This window comes from Mus caroli, chromosome 13, assembly GCF_900094665.2.
Source record: "Mus caroli chromosome 13, CAROLI_EIJ_v1.1, whole genome shotgun sequence".
Lineage (NCBI taxonomy): Eukaryota > Metazoa > Chordata > Mammalia > Rodentia > Muridae > Mus > Mus caroli.
In genome coordinates, this window is record NC_034582.1 from 23,455,483 (window position 1) to 23,466,698 (window position 11,216).

General features: G+C 36.9%; 1 protein-coding gene across 1 annotated transcript; it reads left to right on the forward strand.

Annotated features, from left to right (window-relative positions):
* The first annotated feature begins 420 nt into the window (after positions 1-420).
* On the forward strand, positions 421-7,930 carry LOC110308551 (prolactin-2A1). Its single transcript, XM_021180981.1, has 5 exons — positions 421-494; positions 3,696-3,871; positions 5,047-5,154; positions 6,647-6,826; positions 7,591-7,930. Exons 1-5 carry the CDS (start codon positions 464-466, stop codon positions 7,780-7,782), a joined length of 687 nt encoding a protein of 228 aa, XP_021036640.1. The 5' UTR covers positions 421-463; the 3' UTR covers positions 7,783-7,930.
* Positions 7,931-11,216: the final 3,286 nt, after the last annotated feature.

The window sequence follows — 11,216 nt, forward strand, 5'->3', positions numbered from 1 at the left end:
CATAGATATTTGAAAAGACTCACAAGGTGAAATTGCTCAGAATATGTGACTCTTCTTAACCTTGTTCCCAATGCTCCAAAAATATTTTGACAGGTTCAAGATTGAGTAGAAATTTTAGCAGTAGTATCTAAAAATGAAGGCTTTGGGCACAATAAGAAATTCACATATGTCTTCATAGAGCAGAATACTGTTGTAATTTACAATGTAATTTGAATCCTAAACAATTCTTGGAATAAGTAAAGAATGCAGTTATACATAGCTTAATCATCATTGCAATTGGGCTGTAAACAGCACCTGAGGGTGAGAGTCAAAGGATTTGCATATTACTTCCTTCTGCCCCTTAGCAATATATGGCCTTGAGGGTGGTATGAAACACTATATAGGAGGAAAAATTAACTTAAGTAGGACTGCAGTGGGAAGAATTCCTGACGCTGTAGTCAGCCTGCTGTGGAACTCCTCCGAGATGCAGTTATCTGTAACTCATCCTTGCTGCAGTAAGTAATTCTTCACTAAAATTCTTTCAAATGACAACCTTACACATTGAATTGCTTTACAAGGCTGGATTGGATAGTATACTTTTCCTGGTTTTATTGTTCCTATATGCTGATCTGGTTCCCAGATTTTGTGCATCTCTTTAGAGCTGCAGCTGCCTTGAGTTCAACTATGTTCCTGTCACTAACTCTTCTTCAGAATTCCTCCAATTGACATGAAACACTGCCTTATATATCAAAGAAACTGCTTTTAGCAGGTTTGCTTTTTGGAATTTTGTTTGTTTGTTTTATGGGTGCCATTGTTCTCACATATGCAGTGAATGGACATTTGTCCACACCTTGCCCAGTGAAGTGAAATTAATGTCAGAAAGACCTGAGAAATATTTTCTAGCTATTGCCCTAGAAAACAATTGCACAGCAAGCTGTTGCATCGTTAGTTCTGAAATGGAAGTTTTCTTATTTGGAGACGCCCAGCAATGGCTAGAGACATTTTGCATTGCCTGAGCTGATGAAAGTGCAAAAGAGGAATAGTGCCTGTGTGCATTGGTAGAGAGAGACCAGGAAGGAGTCTGTTTAACAATGAGTGATAAGAGAGTTCCAGATCGTGGAAAAATCCACCCGTCAGAGTCAATCTTGTAAACATTGATGTGCTGATTCAGAATAAGGCAGCAATAGTGGGTACAATTTCTAACAGCTACAGAATGAAGACTATAAATGAACTTAATCACACTTACAATTTGATAGACATAGTAGATAAAGCTAGCAGGTCTGAATCTATACATCCTGAAGAATTTCAGGTATGCATAGTACTTTTTAATACAAAATTTACCTTATATTCACAGGGTATTTTTGATAGTCTTATTTGGAGTATATGACTCTTGTGTTTTCTATGTATAAATATTATTGAGTATCTAAATTTCTGATATATGTTTCAAATTGCATTTATCAAAGCTTTGAGAATCAAGAGTTTTTTCAGACGAGTGTCACTGAACACACATTACATTTATATACATTGATGCTGATTCATAGGATTCAGACTAGATACCACTGATATATTAATGTTTTTTTTGTTTTTCATAAAAATGAATTGATTACAACATCAATCAAGCTCATTACAGTACAACTCATTAGTAACACATTTTATAAATGTGTTACAAAAATCAGAGAAAGAAGATAAAATCAACTTCCTAACACCTGTGATATCACATTGCAAGGAGAACTTGCAGCTGTGTAGAAAGTTAACCACCTGTTACAACACAGAGCCTCTGGTGATATACGAGAACACCACTGTTAGCGTGTTGACTCCTCAAAACTACTGAGAGTAGAGATAATAAAAAAAAAAAATAGGACCTCTACATGTAATCTATTCTATCATCATAGTCTGTATAAGTTATAAATTCAGAAAAAAAGTATGAACATTTTGACAAAAGAAGATGTATAGCATTATCACACTGAACTGGAAGATTCATAATGCAGCTTCATTTTTATAACACCACTCTCTCCTTCATAAGTATTAGTAAACAAGAAATCATGAGTTTATTCCCATTTTTCATGAAAACAAACTAAACTGTTTTTCTTACAGCTTTAGGTATTCAAAATCCTAATATTTAACATTGAGTTAAAGTTACAAATTAGGCAACAACATCAGGAGATGAGAACAAAGGCTTCTCTTGAACAGCACCTGGGTTTGGTTCCCAGCACCCACATGGCAGATTACAACTGTGTGTATATTCAGTACCTGGACATTTGATCCTGTCTCCTGGCCTCTGTGGGTACCAGGCATGCATGTCATACACATGTAAATAAAGCACTGCTACAAATCAAATACAACTAATTATTAAAAGGTGATAAATGTGTGAGTGGCATTACTGAAAATCAGAAGAGAATGACAATACATTAATCTATCTTAATAGAGTGACTTGAACACACACTAGCTCAACTTAAGTTAGCCTTCAAATGTTTGCAGAATGCATCACTCACTGCCAGAAGTTACAAAGAACTGCAAAGAGACACTCCCATTACAAAATATGAATGTGAGAAAATATCCTCTAATTAAATATCCAGATTGAAAAGTGTTCTTTATTTGCACAAAGTAAAACAACAATTTGTATAAAGGAGGCCAGCATTAGCAAAGAATTAGATTGATAATGTCACTCTGGATAAATTCAGATGGCTACATCTTTTTTTTCTTTTTAACACTCCATATTTTATTCCCCAGCATTCACCCTCTGACTGTTCTACACCCAGAACCGCCTCCCCAACCCCTATCTCCACATGGATGTCCCTACTTCCTACCCCACCTAACCTAAAATTTCCATGGGGTCTCCAGTCTCTTGAAGGTTAGGTGCATCATCTCTGAATGAACAGAGACATGGCAGTCCTCTATTGTATTGTGTTGGGAGCCTCATATCAGCTAATGTATGCTGTCTGTTTGGTGGTCCAGTGTTTGAGAGATCTCAGGGGTCCAGATTAATTGAGACTGCTGGTCCTACTACAGGATTGCCCTTCTTCTCAGCTTCTTTCAGCTTTTCCTAATTCAACAACAGGGGTCACCTGCTTCTGTCCATTGTTTAGGTGCAAATACCTGTATCTGACTCTTTCAGCTGCTTGTTGAGTTTTTTGGAGGGCAGTCATGATAGGACCCTTTTTCTGTGAGTGCTCCATAGCCTCAGTAATAGTGTCGGGCTTTGGGACCTCCCCTTGAGCTAGATCCCACTTTGGGCCTGTCGCTGGACCTTCTTTTCCTCGGGCTCCTCTCCATTTCCATCCCTGTAATTCTTTCAGACAGGAACAATTATGGGTTAGAGATGTGACTGTGGGATGGCAACCCCATCCCTCTCTTGATGCCCTGTCTTCCTGCTGGAGGTGGGCTCTATAAGTTCCCTCTCCCTACTGTGGAGCATTTCATCAGATCATTCCTTTTGAGTCCTGAGAGTCTCTCACCTCCCAGATCTCTGGTGCATTCTGAAGGGTTCTCCCAACCTCCTATTTCAGGAGGTTGTCTGTTTCCATTCTTTCTGCTGGCCCTCAGTGCTTCAGTCTTTTTCCTTCACCTAATACCACATCAGGTTCCCCTCTCCCTCACTGTCCCCCTCTGTCCACTTTCCCTCCGAGGTCCCTCCCTCCCTCTTTACTTGTGATTGCTTTTTTCTCTCTCCCAAGTGGGACTGAGGAGTCCTTACTTGGGCACTTCTCCTTTAACAGGGACCCTGCTTCTGCTACTGGTGTCTAACCTGCTTCTGTGGGAAAGTGAGGCCATGCTGCCCATATGCTCAGTAAGGAATGGACGCTGCTTTGGTTCCTTTGAAGAAATGCTTGAAAGAGCAGTCAGTTTGTCTGAAGATATAAGTAAAAAAGCCTTTGAACTCTTCACTGCATTTGTAAGTACTGCTGACTGACTTTTACATTTTTGAAAACTATTCTTCTATGGAAATGATTCAGTTATAGTATATTTTAAATCCTCATGATCCATACTTCAAATAATATAGATTCATAGGTTGGAAAACAAGCTACTAGATTCCAGGACGAGAAAATTGGGAATTCTCATGGAATATCAAATAGTTTCCAAGAAATAATGTTTTTAATACCTTTATTTCAATTTATTATTGTTGTATAAATTCATGCAGGGCAGGGCAGAGGAAAGGCTTGATTCTCTTTCAAGATATCTGGTGAGCTAGTCTTTGCATAATTCAGTTTATGAATCTGTATTTTCTAATAAGAGAAAATGCATTGTAGTAACTCACAAACATTAAATAGAGGGGGATTAATTTAATATCTAATCTTCACATTGACTAGTGATATTGGTAATTTCAAACAATTCAAGATATGAGATTTAATAATGAGGTTATCTGAGGCAAGAAATAGGTCAGGCCTTCATGATGAAGGCATCTGTAAGACTTTCTGGTGCATGTTTACTCCAGTAAATGAAATACCAAAAATGATTTCTGTACCTCAGTGAGAGCCTGTTAGATGTTGGCTTAATGCTTGCAAAGTCTGTATACTCCTAACATTTATCTCCCATATTACTGTCTCTGCCATGTAAATGACCTGGTGGGCCTCCTAGGAACTCAGTATCATCCTAGAAACCCATTCAATCTATCAAATATGCCACTACCATATCTGAATAATGGATATTTTAAACAATAAAAATAAAGAAGCACATAACAAATAATTAAGTTTTATCATACAGAAGTAAATTAATTTTATATTTTAATTGGTTTGTGGATTTATATTTCCTAGTATGTTCTACATAGGGTTTAAGATGTATTTTGTCATAATCAAATACAATAGCCTTCTATATTCCCAGTGAACTAAAAAACGTATATTTGTGTAGGTTCCAAGGTATTTGCAAGAAAACTGTGTAGGATAGCATTTGTTATAAAACTACAGAATTAAATGCAAAATGTAATTAAATGGCTCATTTCCTTACTATATTAATTTTAGTTTTAATTGTTTATTTTTGAATGAAACATCATCAACTGCATACGTGTGCCATGCTTTCACTCATGTATACAATTTCTAGCCACCACATAACTACATATTTCATCATTTCCAGGATAGTCAGTATGCCCAGAGCCACCAGCTCATTATCAAGAACCTCAAAAAATGTCACACATCTTCTCTCGAGCTTCCAAAACCAGGGAGTCAAGCCGTGCAGACACATGTGAGTCTCCACCCATAGCGTTTATTTCACCAAATATATACACTGCTTTTGTCATATGATAAAGTTATTTTAGTCAATATATTGGAAGAAAATGGAAAGTGACTGGAAACCAAAAGAAAATTTTATTATATAGATTATAATTTGTAAGGAAACATTAATAAGTCTATGAATCAATCATGCAGAGGATCCTCTCTCAATGCTGAACATTAAGGATCTATGTAGTCTGTAGAAAAGTTTAAAGTATTGTTGACATTCATTGTATAATGTGAAGTAATATGGATTTATAGAATATCAATGGGGTTGTATTTATCATATGTTGCTAATAGACTCTGTGTTGACAGTTCTTTGCATTATTAATGCATCTACCATTTCTTCCTGGCTTTCAAGTACCTCCTGGTTCTATTTCTGTTTCTGATCCTAAATGTTGTTTCCTAACTGATTGCTCTGCTTTCACCCATGTCATACCTGAAAGTCAGCACAGTCAGCTATTGGATGGATCACAGGGCCCCCAATGGAGGAGCTAAAGAAAGTAACCAAGGAGCTAAAGGGATCTGCAACCCTATAGGTGGAACAACAATATGAACTAACCAGTGACCCCGGAGCTCNTGTCTCTAGCTGCATATGTATCAGAAGATGGCCTAGTCGGCCATCAGTGGAAAGAGAGGCCCATTGGTCGTGCAAATTTTATATGCCTCAGTACAGGGGAATGCCAGGGCCAAGAAGTAGGAGTGGGTGGGTAGGGGAGTGGGTGTGGGAGCGTGTGGGGGACTTTTGGGATAGCATTGGAAATGTAAATGAAATAAATACCTAATGAAAAATAAAGAAAGAAAAGAAAAAAATTAGAGAAATCCTACATTACTAATATAATCCACCAAGACCCAGCTATTTGAAAATAAACAATTTTTTCATTAAAAACTAAAAAAAAAGAAAAAAAGAAAAACATGCAGATATCATTATAAGATGTTACACAGTGTGTAACCATCCCCACTGTGTACCAAGAAGTCTATACATCATGTCTCCTCTAATTCCTTATTTTTATCATTTCTCGCTTCTGATTTCCTGCCTTCAATGATCTCAAGATAATTTTAAATGGAAATTGTTGTACGACCTTACACTTAGAATGCATCCTCTGTGTTTTGCTTAATGGTTAAGATATTCTGTGTCTTCACAATTTCCATTTAAATAACAATGAAATAATGAAGAGGAGTGGGAAATGGAGCTGACTATGAGACTACCTTTAATACAAGTCACTACTTTGCTAGCAACTTTAAAGCATGTCAGTGACATTTTGGAATTCAGTCCACTCAAATTCTACAACACAAGTTCAATGGCCACATTTCATTTCTTTATGTACTTTACAAAAGAATGTTTTAAATATAAACATGAATAACAAAGCAAGTTTATTCAACCATTTCAAGCAAAAACTGCCTGTGTCTAACTGTTGGTTTTTCTCCACTTATTTTAATATGATTGTTCAAATATGGTTACTTAGCCTGTAACCCTACTGAAATTAGCGAGCAAATTATTGAGAGCCTGGCAAGTCCCTCTGAACCATCTCGTGAACAACCTGCCATCCTTGAAAGACGTCTCTCCTTCTATCCTCTCTAAAGCCAAAGAGATTGAGGAAAAGAGCACTGGACTCCTGGAGGGAGTTAAGAGCATTCTCATCCAAGTAAGCAGTCCCTTTGCACTTCTTCACTTTCTTTTAAAACAGGATGATCAGAGCATGGAGAATTGAAATTTAGAATATGTCTCTTTATTTAAACATCTTGTAGTTATTGAAATAGATCACGAACACACTATGTAAGGAGATGCTGTCAATTCCAACTATCTGTGGGGTGTTTCACTCAGATCTTCACATCCCAGAGACTTCTGAAGCAAACATCTGCCCACAATCTATATTCAGACAGGAAAATTTGTAGTTCAAATTCAAAAGCTAGGTACTTCAGCAGATCTTCTGACCATGGTCATCCCTTGACTATTTGCATTTTGCACTATGGGTCTCAGTTTTAAGTTATGCACATTATGTGAAGGATTGATTTGGTTGAAACTAAGACAGGAAACTGTTGTGTATAAAAGTCTACTAAGAAAAGAATGACAAGTTAGGGCCTTTGTTGAAGGCATGTAACATTATCCAAGAGACAGATGAGTGCTGGAGCTTACCTAGGATTTCCAAGTCCATGTCTAACGTCAAGTAACTTCCTGATGATCCATTCCTCAACTTTTGTAAGAGTATCATTTATAAGACATAAAATTCATATAAAATTTCTTCAGATTTTAGGTACCTTGGCCCAATTCCCATGAAAAACTTATAAGCTTAGCTGAGTTTAACAATATTTTACATTACCTTACAAGTATTCAGTTCACATTTTGGAACTAATACACCCCAAAATAGTAAGATATAGTTGATAGTTGACTATCTTTTTTTATGATCAGATGCAAAATGGAGATACAGAAGATGAGAACTACCCTGGCTGGTCTGGACTGGCATCCTTGAAGTCAGAGACTGAAGATATCCGCCTCTTTGCATATTATAACATGATCCGCTGTGAGGGCAGAGACACTCAGAAGGTTGAAGCTGCTCTCAAGATGGTGAAGTGCAAAATTTCAAATGAAAACAACTGCTAAGCCCTTTTCATCATATCTTTGTCTGAGATGCTGCTTGATGATATTTTGCTGTGAAACTTCCATTAATTTTTTTCTATTTTAAATGCATGCCCAGTGGTGTTTATCTTCTTTCACAATAAAAATTGACCCCATGTATGTGACCATCTGAGAAGTTAATTGGTCAAAATTTCTCTACCTCATTTAATAAAAACTTTATGCATACCACAGAGATAGCCAAGTATTTCACAAGTAACAGAATTTAGGCATGAAATTTACACATTCCACAACTAATTTATCAATTATATAATATAAATGTGTAAATTATTAGAATATTAATCTAGGAGTGATAATTTTCACAAATCTCCTTTAGTAAGTTTATTCTAAATCTTGGAATTCTTGTATCCTTATTGAAACTTGGACACTCTTGACTGTGGAACCTTTAAAATTCTCATGAACAACAAGTGCAAAAAACTGTATTTCTCTAACATTGTGGTAATTTTAAAAACCTGAAATATCTTCTGGTTCCCCTTCAGAGTTCCTATCCCATTCAGGATCCTCAATCCTTCCCTCACCTCTCCCACAAGAATCTCCAAGCTCCATCTACTGTTTGACTTTGGGTGCCTGCATCTGTCTGAGTCAGCTGCTGCATGGATCCTCACAGAAGCTCCTGTCTGCAGCCATAATAGAGTATCATTAATATTATCAGGGATTGGTGCTTGCCCATGGGATGGGTCTCTAGTTGGGTCAGGTATTGGGTGGTTATTCCTTGAGGCTTTGCTGCATCCCTGGCCTTATATTTCTTGAAGGCAGGATAAATTTGGAGTTGAAAATTTTGTGGTTAGTTAGTGTCCCTATCACTTTATTGGGTTACTTGCCTGGCTACAGAAGGTGGCCTCTTCAGGTTCCATATCCCTATTGCTATGAGTTTCAGATAAGGTCACCCCCACTGATTCTTGGGAGTCTTCCCTCTCCCTGATCTCTGGCATGTCTTGAGGTAGAACAACACTATCATTATATATTCATTGCAACCTCAAGACTATCTTTTATCATAATATATATGTGTATATTTAGCCACTGAGTGCAAATTTCATGTTACCCATAAAACTAAAGAAATCCAACCCTCTTACCTTGACAACCATCAACTGCCAATAGCCCTTCAGCAAGTGCTGGGGTTTCAAAGCCCAAGCACTGTTCATACTTTGAAGTTTTAAGAGTCTTGATCTTGTGCTAAACTTATGTAATAACAAATGCTCTGAGTTCATGTGCACAACAGCTGTCTCATGCGTATAGTATAGCATTTCACAGCACTCTGCCCAACTTCTCCCATCTTACTTTATCTGCCCATTCTTCTTCCTACATGTCCCCTAAGCATTGCTCAGTAGGTGTTGATATAGACATCCTCTCTATGGCCAGACACTCACAATTGCTTATTCTCAGCACTCTGACCAGCAATCTGTCTCAACACCACTCACTCTATGTTCCAGTAGGAAGATTTTCTAACCAAGGTTGGGGAAGCATAAATCTATGGATATAAAGCTGAATATCATAAGGCAGTTTGACACTGAAGTGATGGCTCAGTGATCAAGAACCCTGCTTACTCTTCCAGAGGTCCTGAGTTCAATTCCCAGCAACCACTTGGCACCTCACAACAATCTATACTGGAATCTGATGAATTCTGGCATGCAGGTATATGTATACATAGAGCACTCATATACATAACATAATGAATCTTAAAAAACATAAAAATAAAATAATAAGGCAATTTGGCATCATGAGCTGTTGTGAAAACAAGATGAGTAGTATTTCCATATAGAATATGGCTTCTGTTCCCATGGAGAGTTTTATTTACTTTTATTTACAAATGATTACTTTAAATTAGTAGATTGAGAACATGTTAGACTTTTAATCAGTATTATTATTGTTAGATATTTACACTTATATATTACAGTTTTTTAACCAATTCACTTCTACTCACTGCAATTAAATTTCTCCCCTATTTTTCTACTACATTTCCTCCTGATTACATGTGCTTTTTTTTTCAGACAGGAAGTCCACAAATTGCCTAGATGTGCATGTCCATAGGACCATGTGCTTATCATTGAGTGAACAGCCTATCATAGGCCTCACTCTAATCCCCTTTCTCCATCATTCCTCACTTGACAATGAAGACTCAGCTAGAGTTGAGATCTTGTCATTCTCTCCTCCATCCATGTGGAGATTTTTGAATGTCTTAATTTTATGCACAACATCACAGCTGCTCAGAGTTCATGTGTACAATACTCTTGTTTCACTGAAAATATCCACTAGCTCTCAATAGTATTATTTTTCTTCCTTTCCTTACACAATGATCCTTGAGCATGGGAATTCAGAGTGTAATATAGTGTTTTATTTAGAGTTCAATATTTCATAGACTTTTACTCTCTGACTACTGACTGGTTAAGATTTCTGTATTAATAACTATGTACAGCAAAAAAAGCTTCTTTGGTGAGGGTATAGAGATGCAAACCTATGGGCATAAAGTTAAGAACTTAGGGGCAGTCTAATGTATGCTTATTTATCAGAATAATATTAGTTTCTCCCCTTGGGCTTCTGAAATAGTTATCCATGGATGTAAGGCCCAGTTCACAGTACCAGGAATTAATTTTTTCTTGTGGGAAGGACTTCTAATTCAATAAAAAATGATTAGCCGGTCCCATATTACTGGTGCCAGTTTTGCAGCAATGCATATATTGTGGCAGGCAAACCATTATTGAACGCTGCAGTGTTCACAGCTAGGAAAAACTTTTAATTACATTTGTTCTGGTAGCATGTATGTTGCCTTCTGTCATGATGAGAAGCACCCCATATAGATGAAGCTTACAGCTGGGAACCACTTGTTCCCTGTACTCTCTGACTCAAGTATGTAATATCTTAAGCAACATGGTCATACTATCTAGTTGGTAATCAAAAGCAATGGCAATATAATGTACAGATTAACAACTCAAAGAGGTAACCCATACCTGGAAATAGTATTTTCAATATCTACCCTTGTCTAAGAGGAGTGTTAGACTTCAGATATAATGTAAATCTCTTTCAACTTCTTTTACATATTTATATGTGTGCATTTTAATATCTTAATTATCTCTCTCCATACTCTCCCTTCTATTTAGTTCTCCTGTACCCCAACTCATTTCAATCTTCCTTTCCCATTATTTCCCTTTCCCCCTCATATTTATTTTTATATCTTACTTCCTAGGATTTAGCTCCCATAGTAACTTACTAGTTTTTTGGATTCTTGAGATATTCTCATTAAAACACATACATAACAATTCAAAACTGGTATTTACATATGAGAGAAAACCTGTGAAGGTTCTCATTCTGTGATTGTGTTACTTCATTGAGAATCCATGTGCATGTTCCTCAAAAAGCTGAATATATATAAGAATGATCCTGCTACAACATTCCTGAGTATATGA

What these genes read in the sequence shown, in the direction of transcription:
- LOC110308551 (XM_021180981.1), top strand. Translation starts at nt 464, where the DNA reads ATGCAGTTATCTGTAACTCATCCTTGCTGCA. An exon ending in TGTAACTCATCCTTGCTGCA is followed by an intron (nt 495 to 3,695) that starts GTAAGTAATTCT and finishes CTCCTTTAACAG; the next exon opens with GGACCCTGCTTCTGCTACTG. An exon ending in TTGAACTCTTCACTGCATTT is followed by an intron (nt 3,872 to 5,046) that starts GTAAGTACTGCT and finishes CATCATTTCCAG; the next exon opens with GATAGTCAGTATGCCCAGAG.